Below are 22,512 nucleotides of genomic sequence, written 5' to 3'. Positions count from 1 at the left end.
CCCCTTCCCCACCTCCCGATCCCACAAAAGATAGCAACAACAGACATTTATCTGGTAAACTACTTTGTGCATTCCAAAGCTATTGGGGTAGCTCATGCAGAAAACCCCAGGCTTTGCCTAAGGTATCTCTCTCAAGTTAAAAAGACGTGAGGTAACAGTTGTGGGAAAGACTCTTGCATGTGTGTATGAACTACTGACAACTAGACCAAAAATCTGAGGTTATGTGCACATTAACTCACTGGTAATGAAGGAAGGTGAGGACAGGTGACCCCACCTAGGCCCGAAGTCACCCCCCCACCCAAAAGCAGGCTCAAAGCTTTTCAAAATCATTTTCTCAGCAGCTAAGCATCTGCTCATTTGCTCTGCTGTTGCAAGGCAAAACGTTACTTTTTATCAGTACAAGAAGGCTTCAAAAAGCTAATGAATAGGCTCTGTTCAAAGCAGGCCTGAGAAATGAATCTTATCTCATTTGATTGCAACATCTTGGACATGCTGAACCACCAGGGCTCCTCGACCCCTTGGCTCTCACCCCCCTTTCCTGGGAAGGGTGCCAAGAGTCCAATAGTCCCAAGACAGCTTTCTGTTCATGCTCAGATGAACTCATGGGCAGGACTCCTGAGGGAGGAGAAAGGGGAGGGAACTAGAAGGGGAATATATACTCTGTGCATATGACTGTGAACTCGTGCATGCTTTTTGTGAGTTATCACACTTGCTTCTTCTACCAGTTCATGGATGGTAGAAATAAAGCTTTTTCTCTGAAACTATTCCTTGAGTGTCTGTTGACTCCCACTTCCCTTTCCCGGGCGTAATATTTTTCCCACCCAAGGGCAAAGCCTCATAAGGCTACAGTAGCACAAAATCCAGAACCATTCATGTTTGTTTTCAACATGCTGATTTCAATCAAGATTTATTCTAGATCCTGCCACCTACTTAGGGTGGGTGGAGTTACTTGATAAGCGTTTCAAAGCCATCACCTTGCTTAGGTTAGGCACGCCGTTTTCTCTCTGCACGTTCCCCAGGAGAAGGAAGTTGTGACTGTGCTTTTGGTGTACACCCGTCCACAACTTCATTGGTCAGGTATGGATACACCCCACCACCACCATTGCTGGGACCACCTACATATTACTTGGGGTAATACAGAAGCAACCTGCAGTGAGCCTTTATTTTCAGAATGAAACCAGTTTCTCAAGAAGCGCTTTTCAGGGGCAAAATATGCAACAGATCTAGATAGTGTGTGTATGAAGAGAAAACAAAGAATTTCAACTGATAATAGAATAGAATGCTGTGTGTATACAGAACTGCAAGGGTGCTACGTTGGCTGCAGTAGCTGAGTATCAGCAAACAGGCTTACTTAGGCCTATCCAACCCTGGCCTCAAGCTTGGCCCCTGTGTCTGCTATCAGTAGCAGCAGTAGAGACAAATCAACAATTCATGCCTCCTCTGGAATCAACCTTCAGTCACACTTGTTTAGATTCTGCCCTTGCCTCTGAGTCTTTCCTGTTTCTGGTTCCTCATAGCTTCATAGGCTTGCCCTGGCCTTAACCTTTCTGGTATGGACCATGCCTGCCCACGTTCAGGTTGGCACCTGTTAAGAGCAGCCCCCTGCTGAAGCCCGACAGAAGGCCTGAACTAAAATCTGTCAGGCAGCCTTTTTTTAGCTTGCTAGGCTTTCAGGAGGCGGGTAAGGGGAAAACCCCTCTTTGTCTTTTTGTTGTTGCTTTCTGATGGTTTCAGTGGTGATGGTAAATATGTTTCCTTCTGGTACTAGATGCTAGAATTAATCGGGGAGCACTTACTCCAATTTAGTTTCTGGATGGTGCGATTTGTCTATGTGATGACCTTTGAAGCCAAACTAGAGCAAGAGCAATGCTTACTATTTGGAATGTTCTGTCTAAGACAAACGAACAGACAGACAGACAGACAGTCAGACAAACAAACAAACAAACAAACAGATAGAGAGATATGCCGGTGAAGTTCTCCAAGCTAGTCTTGAAAATAAACTTCAGGGGCTTTTAAAGCTGACCTCAATATGAAAAGTGAGCTTTACAACTCCCAACACTCTACTCAGGTTTGGATTAAATACTCCCTGTCCGTATCCACCACTCTGTCCCACACCCAAGAACACTTTAAGCTAGAAGCTGGCAAGAGAAGCAGTAGAAATACATAAATCTTCCTTCTCTTCTTTCCATCACCCCAGTGCTGGGCACATGAGGGAGTCGGGGAGAATTTTGCCTGCAATTCCTTTACTTGTAGTTGTGACAGGGCAAAAGAGAACATGGGAGGAATGTGGGAAGCCTTCCTAATCTCAGTTCAAAATATGCTTCTACTGCTGTTATTGCCATTGCCCAGTTTCAATATAAGAAAAGGAAACTGAGTGTTTTTTTGGCATGCAGCAAAACCGCAGAGTGACTCAGGATATGTACGCAGGTTTTCCTGAAAAATGCTGCAGACAGTTGATGTGGCTGGGACAATCCTAAGTGGCCTTCCTCCACAGGACTCCACCTCTCTCAAGCAAGTCAGTACTGAACTTTCCTGCAACGTTCCTCAAGCCCAGAAAACAATATGCAGGGGGGAGGCTCTGGTCTGCAGACCTAATTAGCCAGCCAGGTTTCTCATTTGGCTTGTAAGGCCACTTTACAGGTGTGGGTCAGGTAAGGGTGGGGCTCAGCCAAAACAGTTGTTTGCAGGTACCTGCAAAGTCCCAAGGCTGCAGAAAATAACGTTCTAAAAGGCGTTTCTGAAGATCTGGCAATCAGCTGATTTGTCAAATCTTCAGAAGCACGGCTCAAAGCACTGCACAAATAGTGTTTTGAGAGTCTTTGCCTTTTGGGGCAAAATAGGATCTGCTGGCCTGTCAAACTTGGTCCACAAGCAGTGTAGGAAATAACAATCTGGTCTGCCAGGCTAGAAAGTTTCCTTACCCATGTTTTAAACACATGTTGCCCTTCTACTTGCCAATTAATTTGCTAGCAATTAAACCAGGACACTATGCTATTGCAATCCATGTGCCACTTCTCCTACTCACACTTGTGAGCAGGCATGGGCAGCATGCTGCTTGAACAGGCACAATTTATTTCTTGTCCTTAGTGTCTCCTTTTTCTTTGCTGTCCTCTCCATATACCATGAATGTATTAATAGAGGTAGAGAGAAGAGGAGAGACAATGAAGGGCAAACCAAAACACAAGCCACCAGAGAGATAGCAATGCAGACATACCCTTATAGAAAATGGCAATCAGGCTTTGCCAATTAAAAGCAGTAATCCATAGTACACCAGATGATATAAATTGAGTGCGCTATTGCTTTTGGTTCACTCCAGTTATTTCCAGGAGATACAATGGAAAGGGGGGACGGGGCGGAAATCATAGATGTGAATCTGACAATTTACATTTGTTGGCTCTTGGCATTTCTTATCTGCAGCCAGTAGTTCTGTGCATTGCTTCTCCATGTTCTAGTGAAACTGTCCTTAAAAGAAGCCCATGCATTTGAATACTTCCAAGCTCCCCCATGCTTACTCTTCAACATTATTCACTTGACTCCCATAAATCCATCATTTATAAATGGAAAACACAGTTTGCATGAAGGTTAATGCAGCAGTCATAATTGGAGCCTTGAGTATGACCTGGTAACAGATGTGAATTGCTTTAATGGGTCACTTCTAGATTAATTGCATAGAAGGTAGTTAACTCCTGTGAATATATAAACAGGGCAACAGCTAGAGTAATTCTGATTTGCTTTAGCCTTTTAAAAAAAACCTCACAAATTAATTTGTGAAAGAAAATTTCATGTGTGTTATATTTAGTTCTAAGAAAGAAAAGAATGGTTCAAACCACATTTACTAGATATTATACAACAGCTGAATCAATGATCAGGAAAACATTTTAGTTTATGTGCTGTATTTTTTCTGAAATAGTTGTTTAGTGAAGACAAAGAAGCATGTTTATATTACAATACAAAAAAAGAGCTTTTAGGATATTTCCTTTCCTATTGACAGTAAAGGAGAATCATAGCTTTAATTAATATACTTTATGTATTTCTTTTACTGAATTTCTTTATGTTTGCACATTCCACTGTGGAGGTTCTGGATTTTTGCTATACTGTATGGTAGGATAATGTTCCAAAAATTGTTTTGTAATAGTTTTTACCACTGTAGCCAGTGCTTTTTTCTAAAAAATTTTTTTATGGGTACTCTCATTTTGACTCAAGAAATAACCATTTTATAGTTCAAATCCGGAAAAATAAATACAGTAAATGGACAAAGGTACAAAGATTCACAAAATGTTTAGGGGTATGCGTACCCCTGCGTACCCTCAGAAAAAAGCACTGACTATAGCAAATGAAACTATACAACTTAAACTAAAATAATGTTCACTGTATATATACCCCAACCTCCTTCATTCACTTTAAAATCATGCATGAGGAACTAAAATCGCAGCATAGGGAAATGATTCATATGTCATGTTATTTCCAGAAGGAAAATGTGTTAGTGTGCTATAGTTCATGCATGAATTCAACAAAGGGCGATAAAAGTGGAGCAAAGAAACAAGTACTGTACAAAATTGCAATCCTGCAGGAGCTTCTTTTGCACAAGGGACAAACAGTACTAGAAGAGTACTTGTGCTCAACTCCCATTACTTTCAATAAAGCTCATGTATGATAAAGGCTGGCTTTCCAGTTGCACAGGGAGCCTTTCCTTGTGCCCATGTGCTGGAGGGGAGGTGTCACAGAAAACATGCCACATATGCAACTTGTGATTGAACTCCTCCTAGCCATCTTTCTCAGATTCGACTGAAATTATTTTTTTTAAAGGGCGAGCAATCTCCCTCTTGAGGATCCAGCTAGTGTTTTCCTAGCCTGCCCATCCCTACCTACTCTCTTTGCTATAACATTATGTAACATAGGTAAAGGTAAAGGGACCCCTGACCATTAGGTCGAGTCGTGGCCGACTCTGGGGTTGCGGCGCTCATCTCGCTTTATTGGCCGAGGGAACCGGCGTACAGCTTCCAGGTCATGTGGCCAGCATGACTAAGCTACTTCTGGAGAACCAGAGCAGCACATGGAAATGCCGTTTACCTTCCCACCAGAGCAGTACCTATTTATCTACTTGCACTTTGACGTGCTTTCGAACTGCTAGGTTGGCAGGAGATTATGTAACATAAGTTGAAGTAAATTAGTGCAAGATTTCTCTGGACCCAGTGTTAGCTGCTGGTTGATGGGATTAGGAAGAAAACTTACCTGGGCCCAGTACTGGCAGAACTGATCATAGAGTTTTTGCAACCCTGTGAAATATATATTCTTGTTGCCCCTGCATGGGAGGTTTGCTGTTTTCTGTTTTCACAACTTTGACATATCTATCAAAGGGTGCTCAGGTAGGATCCTTAAAAGTGAAGGAGTTGCAGTGGGCTCCTGCAGGCACAAGCTATTCCATCTCAAGGGTGGCGACAGAATTGTGCCCTAATGGTGGCAGGGCAGTAGCCACTTAAACACAGTAGTCACCTGTAGCTGCTTCCTGACTTCTGAAGACTCAGCAGCCTGGACTGAGCCAAACATCATTGCAAGTCATGAGTTGTCAAAAATAGGACCACTTGTCTCTTAAGCTGTACCCCACAAGAGTTGTGGCCATTATAAATACTCTTTGTGGGATAAAGGCCTCTTGCTTACTTGTGTGTAGGTTCACGCACACACACACCCACACACACACACCATACCTCCTAAGTGCCCTGGAAAAACAGGACATCCCAGTTTTTTTTTTGCATAAGATCTCAACGACCATTTTGGGTGCCATGCTCTAGTGCTGCACTCTCGCCCTGAAAAAAACACTTTTTCAGGGCTAGGGTGAGGTGCGGATCATGTGACTCACCTAGGACTACATCCCAGAAGACACACATTCTAGTTTGGTGCTTGAAAAGTTGGTTAGTATGACACCCCTCTCTGACTTTTGTATGGCTAGAATGGGGCCTACATATCCTTTTGATTCTGGCAACTCTGAGCCCTGGCCTGTGGTCCCACCCTGGTATGCTTCCCACGAGAAAATGTGACCCTCAGACTGATAAAACTCCACACCTCTGCTCTATGCCCTAAAAGGCTACCTAAACAGTAATGGAGCCAAAAGCAACAAATTATATAAACAACCTATTTTGGCTGAATTATTTTTTTGGACTAAAATCTAATCCTTAAGTAAACAATATAACATTTCAAAATAACAAGACACCTTCAATGCACACATAAATCACTGTCATGGTTGTAACTGTATGGATTTTGGCACCAATCCACACACTTACATCCTGATTTCCAGTTCACTTTAACAAATAATGCACATAAGCAAACTGATGTCCACTTGTACACCCACAGGTTGTAATGTCCAATCACTCAGCTAAATGGCTTTTGTTATCTGTAGAGACAGCATACTTTGCTCAATGTGTCAACCACTTTCTGTGGGGCTTGGAAAACTGAGTTTGCCACAATAGCATTTTATAAAATTAAGGCTTGGTGGCGGGCTCAACAATTTGCTGAATAAGTGCTTCTTCTGTTGGTAGCATTGCACTTCTTTCCCTTTCTGAATGGAGCAAATGAACAGAATATGAATTAAATGTGTCTTCCTGGTAGGTTCATACATCAGGTGTGTAAGACACTTCAAATCAGGTGGACATCAGGTATGTATGAGACAGGAGATTGAGACTTTTAACAGGTCTTCCAGTCTTGGAAGCTAGCTTGTGGTATCATGCCTCAAGGTGGCATGAAAGCCCAGCTGTCAATCTCTTCCTTAATCATGGCATTCCACTTTGTGCTTGGCAACATATAATTCATATAATTTGACATGACTGCTTACATCCATAGCTCACTGTTGAGATGAGGTTAGAAGGCTATCAGTAGCAATACAGCATCTCTATCGCTCCTTGTGACAGTGACTCTGTTATGTCCTCCTGACCCTGCCTCAGACAGATGCACAATCATATGAGTGGAGTTGAGGTGGTCTGTGTTTCTTCCAACTGATGAAGCATCATAACCATCATGATCACCACTGCTTGTCTCTGTCACTACGTTATGCCTGCTGCAGCAGTTCTCTTTTGAGGAACAGAACAAGTGAGGCCTTGTTTTCCTTGCTGCTAATGTCAACTCTTATTTCCTTCCTTCCCCAATTTGACACTTTACCATAAGGTTTTTGATTGATGGGTCTTTGCAGCAGTCAAGCACAATACCAACCCTGCTGCAAGTTTCCTTGAAATTCTTCATAATATGCACCACAAAAGCATCCAAATTATCTCAAAAAGTCACTGCATCCTTGGCTTTCACCATGGCTGGAAAGCCTTGCCCACTCTATGTATACCAATCCCCAATAGCCAAGGGCTGACTCTGACCAAGTTGCTCCAATCAGAATTTTTTTAAAAATGAAAACATCAGAAAAATGCCAGTTGATAAATATTAATGTCAGAAACACAGAGACTGATGTAATTAATCTTCATATAACTTTTATCAGTGAAAATGAATTTTCTGATCAAGTAAGTGGTCCTCTAAAAATAACAACCCACTTTTTAGCAGGTCTAGTTACTGACATTTTGAATCCTTAATCAAAACAGCAACACACCCATATTAGGCACAAAACCCCATGGGCAAGGCAGACCTCCCTCAGCCATTCCATAGATGTGGAATTCTGACATAGCCACTTTTACCCCTACATTACCATGGCCACCTCAGTCAGCAGACCTCCATCAAAATTAAGTTGTTTCCTGGATTTTCTTTGTCTACATTCAGCCATTAGGCTGTTGTTTCTGAAAACCAGCAACACCAAAGCAGTGATAGAATTGAAAATACCTCTCACAACTACTACTACTACTGCTGCTGCTGCTGCTGCAGTAAAACTGCTGTATATGGTTGCTTACCTGTAATAACTGCTGCACTTTTAAAAATCAAAGATATGAAAAGCCTCAAAATAATTTATACATTGACCAAAAAAAAGTAATGAAGACTAAGGTTACAGTCCCACAAACATTTGAAGTCAGTGAGACTCCCTTCTGAATAAACAAGCATGGGATACAGTTGCACTGTTGCAATTCTTCACATAAGGCTTAATTGGCTAGGAAAGTGCATTCCAAGGTTTTGTGGTGTTTTAAAGTCCCAAAAATGCCTATTGTCAAAATGGAATAGCAATAAAACCAGCCTGACTTTCTAGTGTGAGCATATATGGCAGAATATGAAGACTCCAATCAAAGTACTGTCCTTCCATTTATGTCTAAGGTTTCTTTTATGAGCAAATTGTATAAAAGGTTCTGATTCCCAAATTCTTTTTTAAAAAATTATTTAAACTATTTCTAGCCTGCTTTATAGACCCGAGAAGCTTTCAAAGTGACTTACAAAAGATTTGCTCAATTAAACTTTCATTCAAGTGTGGTATCAGGAAAAGAAAGATAGTATCCCTATGGTGCCATGATTCTTTTCAGGTGGCATTTCCTTCCTTCATCCTTTTACTTCCTTGGTACTCATCTTTGGCCTCTACCTACTGTGTAACAGAGCTCATTCTGATCCTCTGAGGCAAGGAAGTGGGGTGCTTAGTAGGAGTATTAGTCTGTCATTTGCTTTCATTCTATATCATACCTGAAGAGATTCATCTGAGTATTTGTGACAAATGGTTACAGCAGGTGCCTTCTACGATGTAACCCTTGGTATATTCTCCTATACGCTGTATTCGTTTATAGGAAACATTCTCAGTAGCAATTGCTATTATTATTTTTAAGCGAAGTGTGCAGATGTGTAGAGTGTAGATAGAAACACCCAAATTGTGAGTTTGTTTTCTTATCCAGTCAGAAAAATAAAAGGAGTTAATTAAGGACAATGATGTTTGGGTCCTTTGGAACTAAAATATTATAATTCAATCTGTCAATAAGACATGCGAACACCTTTTAATGGCACAATTTATTGGGTAAATCTCTTATGAATCCTGGAATGGATCCAAATTATATACACAAAGCTACTCAACTGAGTAAGAGAGCACCAACATCTGCTGCAATCTGCTTTAGCCATCACCTTACAGCACACAAGAGCCAGGCCTGTGCAATATTTTGAAATTAATTATTCTTCATTGGCCATTCCTGAATAATTCCAGGACAGCCTTCCAAATTAAATTCCCTTGACATGTAAACACAGAAAAGTCTTTTGCCCCTAGAGGCAACTAATATTTGACAGACTTCCTATCCTGAACTGTTCCACCCATGTATATTCTTTTTTTAAGGAGTCACAATTAAGACTTTATCTGCAAATTTATTTCTTCCATTGAAGCAGGTGAATAGTTTAGGCTTGTGTAAACTTCTTGCCTCCATTCATGCTTTCAAAAGGCTCACTGTATTTTGCAGTAAATTTATTTCTCTAAATGCTGGAGATAAATATCAGCAGCTGGACATTTATTATACTTTATATTCCCCTCTTTTTAAATGAACTAAGGGTGATATACATAGGGTCCCCATGTTGTCCCAAGCACTGACCAGACCCAGACCATCTGTAAAATCTCACATACTGAATTTGCCACCACACTTACAGCTGTCCAGTTGGATTGTAGGAAATATAAATGGTTTTGCAGTAGTAATTAAAGAAATGAATCAATCAGCATCCAAAATTCTACACCAGAACAAAATTCATTTCAGATAAAGAGATGCACAAGGAACTAGTTCTGATTCTCACATTCTTTGGCAGATGGAGTTAATCAGTGGGACCAATCTACCTATCAAAGCAACATTATTTGAAACCATTCCTCCAGCATACAACATGGAACAGTGCTGCAGAAATTTATCAATATCTGTTTTGAAGAGTTTATATATAATACTTGCAAACCCAGGAATATTTTCATAAATATATATCTCAAAAATGTTTCAGACCTACCTTATTTAATTTTATAAAATATTTCAGTCCGGCTTCCAGAGGATTGGTATCACAATTCATCTGTTAAAAAAATATGCAATAAGAGATTTAATCACTAGATGGCATATTTCCTTCACGTCTTTTCACTTTCTCATACTGTTTTCCATTTATTTCTTTATGAACAACAAGTAACATCTCTTTTGTTAAAGGATTGTAATTCTTAGTGACATTTGTATCTCCAATAAAAAAAATGCAAGTATATATTTCTTCAATATCTACAGTTAAGAAGACAATAAGAAATGAGACATCCTGCAAAAAAAGCCTTTACTCCACTGAGAACTAACCAAGGAAGATGCAATAATCATTTACTTGCAAATCTACCTCACTATCCCCCATCCCACAGTGAACAGCTAACTGATGCCTCAGTTGTTCTTCTCATTTTCAGCAGGTAAGACAGTAGGGTGGAATTCTATGGGATTGTTGAAGTGAGACAATTGCATTGGCATGCTCTCTAAACCAGGTGTAGTCAGTGTGGTGCCCTCCAGATATGGCAATATTACAACTCCAATCACTCCTGACCATAGGCCATGCTGGTGAGAGTTGTAATCTCAACATCTGTAGTGTGCCATGTTGACTATCTCTGCTCTCCAGGTGAAACCAGAGAATTCCATATCCACAGCAGTTTTTTTGCATGTAGAATCATACAATTGCAGACCCAGAAAGGGACAGCAAGAGTCATCTAGTCCAACCCCCTGCAATGTAGGAATCTCAACTAAAGCATCCAAGACAGATGGTCATCCAACCTCTGCATAAAAACCTCCAAAGAAGGAGAGAATTATATACACATGCATCATTACCTACGGAATTACGGTCGTAGCATTTTGAAGGAGCTACCTCGGCATCTTTTTGCCGAGAAATATTAGGGAAATAAGAAGCTGGCTTATACCAATTCAGAAAATGCAAAACATCTTTAGGAAAATACCCTGAAGTGCAAGTGGAACAATAAATAAATAAATAAATAAGCAAGCAAGCAAGCAAGCAGTCCAATGTGGCATGAGCAACCTCAGTTGATGTGGAATCCTGACTAGGTAGGAATGGGAACTGAATGGAGGAAGCAGAAGAGAGGCATGCTTAAGCAAGCAGAATACTGAACAGGAAACATGTCACATGGTTCTTTCTTTGCTTTTCCTGTTCATCCTCTGCAACACACATCCACCATACAAGTGCTCATGTATTAAGGGGGAAGCACCAGCAAGGGTATATTACCTCCAACTTTATCAATAACATTTAAAAAACATTTGTTGAGTTTTATTTTGTTTAAATCTGTGGAAGGTGTGAGCTCAGCCTCCTCTAAAATGGAAGGGATTTCATAATATCCAACATTTTATGAGAAGGATTGGGACAAACAGGATAGCTAGTATTCATATTCTCTGTGATGATAGGATATACAGTATATCTAAAGTGTGTCATACAAAGGCAAAATTGCAATCAGTGCACATTTTCACTGCTGAAACAGAAATGCCTTGAGATAAATGAGAAGGTTCTTATAAATTCCTCATACAGCAGAGGAAGGAATTAGAAATGCTTCAGAATAGAGGTTTGAATTCCAGATACATCTACCTAAATGTAGGTCTCATTGACTCCACAGTGCATGCTGTTTTCTCTGAAGACAAACCCTTAGCTCTTTTCAAAGTAACCTGCTAAAATGGGTGTAAGGATCTGGGCACAATTTCAAATCCTCTTAGGAGCTGAAAACACTTTAGACTGAAACGGCACAGAGTTTAATTAGCATGCTCTAAGTAAGAATTCCACCCAAACATACTACTGTGATCTCTTAATTGAACAGACTTTTTAATATAGAGGAAAAAGAAACATCGGTGAATTAAAAAGGAGGCTTTGGTGCCACAAATGTAATTGAGAATACTAACTGTTTGCCCCCATGAAAAATAGGTGTAAATCATAATAGTAGCTGGTTTCTTATTTTACTCTTATCAGGCCTTGAAGAAGCAGAATAGTTAAATATGATTTACCTGTGACCAATACACAAATAACACAAAAGAAAGAATTATATTCAAACCTCTGCTCCCCATGCCCGAAAAGCCTTTTCTAGCCTTAATGTATTCATCACATATGTTCCAAAGTTGTCAATTCCTTCTTCACGGCCTGCTTCCATGATAGCAGAGTATAAAGGTGCAGAATCTTCTCGCCTGTGGTACAACTCCCAACCCAGTTCACCTATTACAAACCAAAGGATGGCATCTTAATCAAGTCTAGAATTAAATTATGATCATGCTTATTTAAAGGCATAACATGAAAATAAACATTAAATGACCCATCGCTGCAAGTAATAGTGGTATTACTTGCAAGCACTGCTGCCTTGTATAGAAACCAGCTGTTTTGTTTATAACAACAATAATCCCTCCCCCTCCCGCCTTACCTGTATAGGAGATTCTAATTGCAGTAACAGGAATACCCGCAATGTTTAAATGTCTGGATTGTAGAAAACTAAATGCTGCATCACTGAGATCCTCTGTTGTCAGCTTCTGGAGGACTTTTCGTGCATATGGACCAGCTACACCCAATACTCCAATTTCTTCTGTGACATTTCTGATCTCAACGTTAAATTGTCCTCTAGATGCCTCCTCTTCAATCCATCTGAAAATAAAAGGCAACATTTTATTAATCCAAACATTAAAATGCATAAAATAGCTGGGTTGATAACTATGACTATCAGGTAAACCCAAGTCATGAAGAACGTCTCCTGTACCTCTGAGACAAGCTCACCCCACTCCCTACTGTCCCATATTCAGATTCCAGATATATATTTTTTTAATGCATGAGATACCCAACTGAATAATAATATCATCCACCAATGCAACCAATTCCCACAGCTTTTCTGAGGCTATCACAACATTTATCACTACAAATATTTATAAACTTCTTTTTGAGCTCCATTTAGTTTTTTATCAAGGAGCCGCCAACAGAAATTAGTTGGGACCATTAGTCATTTCTACCCAAATAAATACCCGCCTTGCTAGTATATGTCCTCTACACTATTTGCAGTGTGCAATCATAGTCTGCTGAAGCCTTTGTTTTACCAGGATAAATAGGCTGAGCACTCTCAGAGAGAGGTGAACAATACTTTTGATTTATACCAGCAACTTCTGGAGAGAAGATTCGTAATCTCAGTATTTTTACGATGTACTCTGAGCTATTTACAATGTTATCTCTGATTCAGAAGATCCCAGGATGCATAAAGGCCAGAGCTCAATGGTGAAGCATCTGTCCCAGCCTCAATCTCTGGCATGTCAAGGTAGGGATGGAAAAGTCTCCCTGCCTGAAACAATGCTACTCAGTGTAGACATTAGTGAGCTAGATGGACCAATAGTCTGGTTCAGTCCAAGGCAACTTAATCTGTTCTTATGTGCTCTGGCTCTTGCGACTTTCCTGAACTGCAGCTCCTTCCCTATTTCCATCATCACAAATGGCTTTTTAAACTTCAGTAGTTACAATGTACACTGACCTCAAGTCATGAAGCTCTGACCCAGAACCAGTAATTAACAAAAATTCCCCTGGCTTTAGATGAGAGACTGTGAGCTCCGCATAGACTCTGCCTCTTGGGGTTAACATATGACTTATATTTGTGAAACCTATCTGAATAATAAAAGAAGAAGAAATTATAATACAGTACAGCAGACATTATACAGTATAAGGAAATTGAGCTCTTCCTAGAATACACAGGCTGCAATCCAACACAGACTTAGGCATGCTTAAGCACCACTGATTTCTATGGGATTCCTGGAGGCCTCAGTTTTGGTTTTGCTTCACACAAGGATGGGTGAATGTCAGTTTTTGTTTCTCTCAGTTTCTTGTTTTTCTGTTTTTCAGTTTGTCACAGTTCCACATCAGTTTGCAATTTGAAAATTCAGCAGAATTTTAGTGCAAATTTCTCCTAATATATACATTTTTGTAAGCAATTTCCCCTAATATAATGCATTATATATATTATTTTCACTAATACAGTATGTATTTGTATGCTCACTTACTTCAGTATATATGTTTTTGTGTACTTGACTTGGCTGGAGAACTGTACTGCAAAGTATGGAGAACTATGTAGGCATAGCTGAATTTCAGTTTATGCATTGCTTTGGTAAGTACATATTAAATAGGTTCACATGTTAACATAAGGATGGGGAGAAAATTTAGTTAACAGAATTCCTCATTCATCCCGACATTTGTCCACCTGATTTGGAACCGATTCACATTCACAAATTTGGGGTAATGTTTAAATGAGGCTTAGGTGCATAGCATCTAATTTGTTTAGCTACAATTCCTGCAATCTTTGCGCAACTAAATTTTGAGGCATGCAGCTTCCACAAGGTGGGCATATGTGAAATGTACAGACTCCAGTCTAACATCATGTCTATAGTATGGGTATGAGGTTGATCCAGATCAGGCCAAGTGCACACAGGAAGGTGGAGGTAGATGTAATCCTACTTCCTTACCACTCTTAGGCTCAGTACAATTGGGACTTCATATGAGTAGGACTATAAATTTATTTTCAGCATATATTAAAACTAATCTAAGACCTATATTGCTGTTACATTTCCACTTACCTTTGGGATCACATTTGCAATCAGACGGTCCAAAAATTTAGCAGAATCATTGCCTTTGATGCTAATCTTGCCAAATGGAGTGAGATCAATCACACCCACTTTTTCCATCACCTGCTTATATTCACGGCCCACAGGTTCAAACCAGTTTGTACGTCGAAAACTTGGCCTAGAAAAATAGTAAGTGCATTTTTTTAGAAAAGGACCTAGTAATTTTCAACTTAGCTGTAAGTAGCCCTCTCACTTTCCTTTCGTCTACCAACCCCTTTGGACAAGTAGGGAAGGGGAATGAAATGAAAAAAATCATAGGCATACCTTATTTTGGCAAGTTTATCAATAGTTTCCCTAACTAACTTTAGGTTAATGCTTAATTTAATTACAAATGCTGCTCAACTCCATTGAGTGGATGTTTTACATTAAAATTTATTAATTATTGCATTCTATAGACAAAAACTAGGAACTCCACAGATGCAGGTGCTATTACTGTATAGAAGTGCAGAATATAAATGCAATACAGTACAAGAGTAAGCATAACGTAGAAACTTCGGTCATCATTACATGGACAGACCCTTAAGGTCACTTGGAGTCCCGACATACCTCCCCAGTAAAACTGTAGGAGACTTTCTGCTGTTTCCGTTTCTTATACAAAAGGGTTAAGCATATGTGGAAGGAAGAACTATTTTAGATTGGTAACTTTTTCATCTGAGGTTACCCCCCCCCAAAAAAAAACCCCCAATAGCTCCCGTGAATTAATCTTTAATGTTGTCACTTATTTGTTTTGCATTTCATTATCATCTGGAGATTATCACAAGTTCTTATAGTATGTTTTGAAGATTAAGGGTGAAATCTAATAAGAGCCATTGAGTGGGATCACGGCAGCAAACCACACCCATTACATATACATGGATGTTTATATATCTGCAATATGCCTATACTCATACAAATTTAACAATGGAAGCGTAGTGGGGACTATGCTTTCTGTAAGCCACCAACTGCACACCTAAACCAACATATGAACCATCTGCAGGACCAGCCCATGAATGAGGTGGGATGAGGCAGCTGCCTCGGGCAGCACCTGAAAAGAGACGGCATTGAGGAGGAAAGGAACCTCCTGCCCCGCTGCTGTTTTACATGGCAGGGTCACCAAAACTGCTGTGCAAAGCAGCAGCAGCGGAACAGTGCTTCTGCTCTTCTTCATACTCTTCCAGGTGCTGTCCCTCTCTAGGTGGCCTCAGTGAATATGCATACTGCTCTCATAGCCTATGTATACTGCATACTGCTCAAATAGCCTATGTATGAATTGACAGGGAACCTGAGGGTCATCTAGTCCAACCCCCATCCAATTTGAAACCATACTGAACCCTGCTTAGCTTTGCAAATGCACTAGCAGTTTTATTGCTGCACCACTAGGAGGGGTTTTCATGTCATCCCTAACCACTGGCCATGCATGAAAATATTCCTCTTTCTTTATTGTAACTGCTACCAATTAAACTGCTTCGAAGTTTTTTTACAATAATGTAGTGCATAAATTTTATTAAATGAATGAATGATACCACTTCCTCTTAAGGTGCATTTGACCAACTGAACAGTGATACTATGTTTCAGACTACGGTTCGCAATCCTTTATTTTAACAACCCTGAACATAATATTGCTAATGCTATTAATTTGGCACAAAAGAACAATCAATAAATATTTTTCATTTACTTGTATCCAATCTCATCCCCAGGTTTGTAGAACCAATGAGGCTGCTCCCATCCTGCATGGAATCCCATGGAGCATTCCGACTTAAGGACTTCATAAAGCCCACTGACTCTTGCTGTGGGTCTCCCGGCAAATCTTTCTTCTTTAGGATAGCCAACTGCAAAACAAACAAACAAAATCAACATGGTAAAACATATGACAATGAATCACTTATTGCACATGTACACAGTATTTTTCATGCAGCTACAAATAATGCTTTTGAAGAACTTTGCAGGCTGTGAAATATCATAATGATGGAAATAAAATAAGCAAGGTAAGCAGTACAGTGTAAACTGGATGTCAGAGAATGGTCTGAATCAGCGGAGTGAGGAATGCATTCTCAGGCAGAGATGGGGGGATTCAACCCCCCACCCCCTGTTTCCGGTGGTTTCAGAAGCAGAGAGACACAGATACTGAGCAGTTTCGACAGGAGTTGCCTAGTTACAAAATAATGGAAAGAGAAACAGAAGGGAGGGAGCAGCCAGCAGAGACGTCATTAGAGAGTGTGGGGGATCCCCCCCCCCAAAAAAAACTAGGAGGTCCATCCGTATTAGAGAACAAAGAATGCAGAGAGGAGGAGGAACTTTCTGTTGGCCCCCAGGATGTTGCTGGGGACAGAAAGGGGAAGACTGAGAGTAGACAACTGCTCTCCTTATGGAGAGATGTTGTCATGGTCTGGTTTACGGATGGTCAAAGTCCTGGTGGAGGACATCGGGACCGGGGGCAAGACAGCGGGGTGGGAGAAGGAACAGGAGTCCAGAAGCCAAGGGTCAGGAAACCAGGAGTCAAGAAGCCAAGGGTCCGAGGATCAGGAAGCAAGAAGTCAACAAGCCAAATGCAGCAAGGCAGGAAGTGTGTTGCTGTGGCAAAGAGCCAAAGGGAAATGCTGACCTTATATCCCTTCCCGCCTCTTGCCACCAGGTGCTGTGAGTTACCAATTGGCCTCACCTGTGCAGCCACGCCTTGGCTCTTCAGAACAAACTTAGGTAAGCCCCAGTCCTGCAAAGCCCTACCGGTCACAGGGCCTGGCTCCTGCACACACTCCTGACAGATGTGGATTTTTGCAACCAGATGACTGAATTAAAATGACTATAAAATATAAACTGCTCATTAATTCTTGTCTGTGAAGTTACCAAAGGGAGAGGAGGACTCTCCATGCCTGGCAATGTCCCAGCAAACTACAGTGGTACCTTGGTTTAAGAACAGCTTAGTTTATGAACAACTTGGATTAAAAATGCTGCAAACCCAGAAGTAGGTGTTTTGGTTTGTGAACTTTGCCTTGGAAGCAGAACATGTTCAGCTTCCTGTTAAGTGTGTTCCATTTGTAAATTGAGTCCCCTGCTGCTATGGGAAAGCACACCTTGGTTTAAGAATGCTTTGGTTTAAGAACGAACTTCCAGAACGGATTAAGTTCGTAAACCAAGGTACCACTGTACAAGGCAAAGCCCTGCTCTCTATTAGTCTGGGGGTGGGGGAAAGGTGAAGAAAACCAGCACAAGAATTCTCTACTCAATTGCTAATTTATTTTTCTATGGGGAAAATTACACCTTACCAATATTGTTAAATCCATAAGATTCTCTTGCTTTTGCTGCCGTGAATTCTGGAGTGGTCCACTTTCCATACCTATTTGGATCTAATTCTATTAGATCAAAAGGAGGCTCCCCACTGAGTATCCAGTCACTGAGATACTTTCCTATGCCACCAGCATGGATGATGCCGTATCTGGGGAAAGAAGAAGAGATAGACAGTTCCCCCACAAGCTTATTTCACATAACATTTCAGTACAAGCTTTGAGGACTATAAACTCACTTATTATTATCTTCTCCTCTATCACCTTTTTTTTTTTGGGGGGGGGTGCTTTCTCATTACTGGAAAGTTAGACTTGTTAAAAATCTGGAGCACTTATGCAGCCTGGAATTTAAGATGGGACAGTGTGCTCATTTGTTAATTATATCATTTGTTTGCTTTGTGTTATTTTATGATTTCAAGCTAAATTATACCTGAGATCTTTTGTAACCTGCCCTGGGCCAGTTCAGTGACAGGGCTGGGCAAAGCCCAGTTAGGCTTTGAATTAAAGATTAAATGATTACAGCAACAGAACAAACATCTGAGTTCCAGCTACATTTGGCTGGAATTAAATTTGTGTTGTTGCTCTGTTTTCTCTGTAACAGCATGATAACCTTGGCTTTTATGTCATGATGAAATAATATGTTAAGCAAGATCAGACTGCCTAGGAAGAATAACTAATCCCACCAACATTTACCACAAATTTAAGCCCACTGGAAGTTGGGCAACTTAAATTTCTTAGACAAATTTTCTTTGTTCCAGGATGCATTTCACATTCCTTTCTGCAATTCAAAAGCTGTGATACATTCACCCTCTAGTCTTTGGCCATGGACTTGTTAGAAGCTTTTTGAAAGTCCAAGAATGTCAACCAGATTCACCCCTATCTTCATGTTTGCTAACACTCTTAAAGAATTATAAAATGAGACAAGACGTACATTCGCAGAAGCTATGCTGATTCTTCTTCACTCAAACTTGTACTTATGCTTGACAACAGACTTTAAGCTAACAGGACAAACTTATTGGAGATCACCCCCACCCACAAAATCCTTTTAACAAAATGGTGTTACAGAGGCCACTTCTTTAAGAACTCATGTAGATACCATCCAGGACCCAGTGAAGACAGACGTATAAGTATAAATTTAACATTTACAAGGTTTCTCCTAACAATAGATCAATTTACTCACCCAAAACCAATAGCCACCCAATAATTTCGAACACTCTGATGTGGCCCCACCATAGGCAAGATATCTGGAGAATATGTTATAGGGCCTGCAACTACATTGATAATGTCTGCTTGCTTTAGGATTGGGACCATTTCCATAGCAGCCTCAACATGATCCATTATTCGGTCCAAATCAGACTCAAAAAGCTCCTTCCCAAATCCTAGAAAAAAAGGTTTTGAGTCATACATTTGTTATTTTCCAATTCCAAAAGCTCTTTAGTTACACAAAGCACTTATTTTTTCAGGATACACACAAATGTTGCAGGATAGGAGTTGTATGTTGAGAATCCCCATCTGCTGCCTTGAAGAGCACAAAGTGAAAGACAGGCTTATATAGGAAATCTGAGAACAAGTTAATGATGCCAGAAAGGCTCTTTGTCTTTACGAATATGCATGTGTAACATACATATATATAATAGTCACTCACAGATTCCAGTCACCGAATATCTTTGCCAACATAAATTCAATTAATTCTAACAAGTGGTGAGCTTGATAATTTGCATCATTGAAACCTAAACTTTGTAGCTATAAAGTAAAGGTAAAGGGACCCCTGACCATTAGGTCCAGTCGTGGCCGACTCGGGTTGCGGCGCTCATCTCGCTTTATTGGCCGAGGGAGCCGGCATACAGCTTCCGGGTCATGTGGCCAGCATGACTAAGCCGCTTCTGGCGAACCAGAGCAGCGCACGGAAATGCCGCTTACCTTCCTGCTGGAGTGGTACCTATTTATCTATATGCACTTTGATGTGCTTTCGAACTGCTAGGTTGGCAGGAGCAGGGACCAAGCAACGGGAGCTCACCCCATCACAGGGATTCAAACCGCTGACCTTCTGATCGGCAAGTCGTAGGCTCTGTGGTTTAACCTGCAGCGCCACCCGTATCTTGCAAAAATAACAATACACCTAGCTGTATCTTGCATCCGAAAATAAACTAATTTCTACCTCCCATCGCATAAAACAATACAAGAAATATTTGGCATTTATTTAACACAATTCTTTTTATCTATTTTACTGATGCAAAGACATGCCTACATGGAGTTCATCAGACATCCATTCCCCTCCTGCCCCCAGTCCACCAAATGCTACTTTCTTCATCTGGGGGAAACACAGGTATGTTCATGATCTCCATGCTATTTGCAACAAAAGACCCAGATGCAGACATGCAATTTGCAGCCATGGCGTTCCACACTTCACCAGTGCCACTAAAGTTTCATTCATAGCATTGGTATAAAGTTTTGTCCCTGTATCAGTAACTGTATCTGGCTGCGACTATCAGCGCAATGACAAAAATAGTACCACTGTGATCCACACAAAGGATAGAACTAATTAGCAGAACTGGGCTATTATCCCATGATTGTGATCCATGAGGATCCCCACCACCGAGGAGGCGTGATGGCCCAAGCAATGGGAGGTTGGAAGTTTCGAGCAGCAAAAGTAGCTTAGAAAGACTCAAAGGTGTGGGTTCAGTCCCATGGACAGTGCTCCCATAGCTGAATCCAAATATCTCAATTGTCTCAGCCAGGACCTAGAGCAACTGATTAAGTTTTATAGCAGAGCTAGGTAGTTATTGGGGAAGTGGGTGGCACTGTGGGTTAAACCACAGAGCCTAGGACTTGCCGATCAGAAGGTCGGCAGTTCGAATCCCCGCAACAAACAACCTGCTCCTGCCAACCTAGCAGTTCGAAAGCACGTCAAAGTGCAAGTAGATAAATAGGTACCACTCCGGCGGGAAGGTAAACGGCGTTTCTGTGCGCTGCTCTGGTTCGCCAGAAGCGGCTTAGTCATGCTGGCCACATGACCCGGAAGCTGTACACCGGCTCCCTTGGCCATAAAGCGAGATGAACGCTGCAACCCCAGAATCGGCCACGACTGGACCTAATGCTCAGGGGTCCCCTTTACCTTTACCTTTAAGTAGTTATTGACTAGAGGCTTCACCCACTAAGTGATGCCTCTTGACTTGCTAAAGGTGCCTCCTGCTGCAGCCATTGGGGAATATGGTTTCCAGTTGTGGGGAAACTCTCCTCAGGGCTCTCTTGATCCCTAAGGAGTCTATGGACAAGCCACCAGAATCTGGTGGCAGAGGCGGCTCCTGGGGGGTGTACCATGGGGGGGGGGTCTGCTGCCTATGAACACACATGCATCAAACCAGGGAGAGGATCCATCTCCTCTCTGAGCCTGCATTTGCCAGAGAACTCTGCCTCTACTCTAGGATTATGACAATCATATAACTGCAGCTAAAGCCTGAGATTATTTTTCATGCAAAATTACCTGGCGGGACTCCATTTTTTACCCAGGATTCCTGTAGTTTCATTTTTTTTGGACTTTCATATGGGCCAAATAAAATCCCATCCCTTTCTTGTCTTAGGTAATATGAACCTTCTAGGTCACGAATCACAGGAAATTCCTTTTTAAGGGCTTTCACTTCAGGAATAGTTGCAGTAACAATGTACTGGTGATGAACTGGTATGAGTGGATGGGGCAATCCAATCATTTTCCCTATTTCACGAGCCCAGAAACCTAGAAAACACAAAGGACAGAAATGCAAATATTAGAACGAAGTACTTGGAAACTAAAGGAACAATCTTGTTGATGTGTGTATTCTGAATCCCCTCTTACATCAAAAGATATGGCTTTGAACCACTGCTGATCTCAGCTGTTAAACCTAGGAGTCCCTACTCAGCAAAGGGAAAGGTTGAGGATAGTTTCTCTCTGTCTGTGTCCTGCAAACCAGTTAACCATTCCTAGCATTTTCCTTGACCTCTGAAATTTTTGCTACTATGGTTCCTCTTCATTACCTCTCTCTCTTGTGTAATTTCTTCTCTTCTCTCCCCTCCTTGATTTTCTCTGCTGCTTATAATACAGAAATGGCTCTCCTGCTCATCCCAGTTATCTCACATTTCTAAACCCTGCTCTTCTGCAGTCCACCTGAGCTTAATGCTAGGAAGCTTTTTGGGAGGGGAACCAAATTTCATTGCTGTCTCTCTCTGCAACCAAGCTGCAACTTCCTCATATGGGAACGATGTCAAGTTTTTGTGTATGTAACTATTTATGAACCTTGGAAGAGGAGTTTTAATAATAAAAGCAGAATATTACTTAAACAAGGAGATGATTCAATAGTGTGGAACAGTTTGGGTTGTTGTCTTTGACAAAGAGACAACTCATTGGAGGACTCCTCCTTATGCCAAAGATCATAATGTTTTCCAAACAGGAAAAACAAACAGAATGCCTACATTTGGTGGGAATGTTGCTTCAGGATGGCAGAGGTTGCCTGTGGAGAGAACATTTATTTCTGTGTTGGAGGAGGCAAACAAGGCATCATCTATGGGCACCACGGCTTTGATAGTTTTCACTTCCCCTACTTTATTCTACTAACCTTTTTTTTCTAGTTAAACTACCACTGTTCCAGCTAACTACTAATAGCACCCAGAGTTTCTATAGACAGTATTGGACAGTGTTGAGAATAAGATAACACCACAGACCACCTCTTAGGGGGCTGTCTCTAAAAAAATTTAAGTCCAGCTTTTTA

The 22,512-nt window shown here is 41.0% G+C and overlaps 1 protein-coding gene across 3 annotated transcripts in view; it reads right to left on the bottom strand.

The window, feature by feature from the left end:
• Positions 1–22,512, bottom strand: part of DMGDH (dimethylglycine dehydrogenase) — a 43,563-nt gene that overhangs the window by 5,565 nt on the left and 15,486 nt on the right. For all 3 annotated transcript variants that reach the window (XR_014212105.1, XM_082191901.1, XM_082191902.1), the window contains exons 6-14: positions 21,255–21,503; positions 18,951–19,149; positions 17,753–17,922; positions 16,165–16,318; positions 14,463–14,628; positions 13,370–13,500; positions 12,284–12,501; positions 11,924–12,081; positions 9,868–9,927 (exon numbers count right to left, since the gene is read on the bottom strand). Coding sequence is in view for 2 of the 3 variants with exons in the window: in XM_082191901.1 (XP_082048027.1) it covers positions 9,868–9,927; positions 11,924–12,081; positions 12,284–12,501; positions 13,370–13,500; positions 14,463–14,628; positions 16,165–16,318; positions 17,753–17,922; positions 18,951–19,149; positions 21,255–21,503 (1,505 nt within the window). In the remaining variant the exon portion in view is untranslated. The remainder of the gene's footprint in view (positions 1–9,867; positions 9,928–11,923; positions 12,082–12,283; positions 12,502–13,369; positions 13,501–14,462; positions 14,629–16,164; positions 16,319–17,752; positions 17,923–18,950; positions 19,150–21,254; positions 21,504–22,512) is intronic.

This window comes from Podarcis vaucheri, assembly GCF_965113315.1.
Source record: "Podarcis vaucheri genome assembly, chromosome: 11".
NCBI lineage: Eukaryota > Metazoa > Chordata > Lepidosauria > Squamata > Lacertidae > Podarcis > Podarcis vaucheri.
This window is presented reverse-complemented; position numbering and strand designations above follow the sequence as displayed.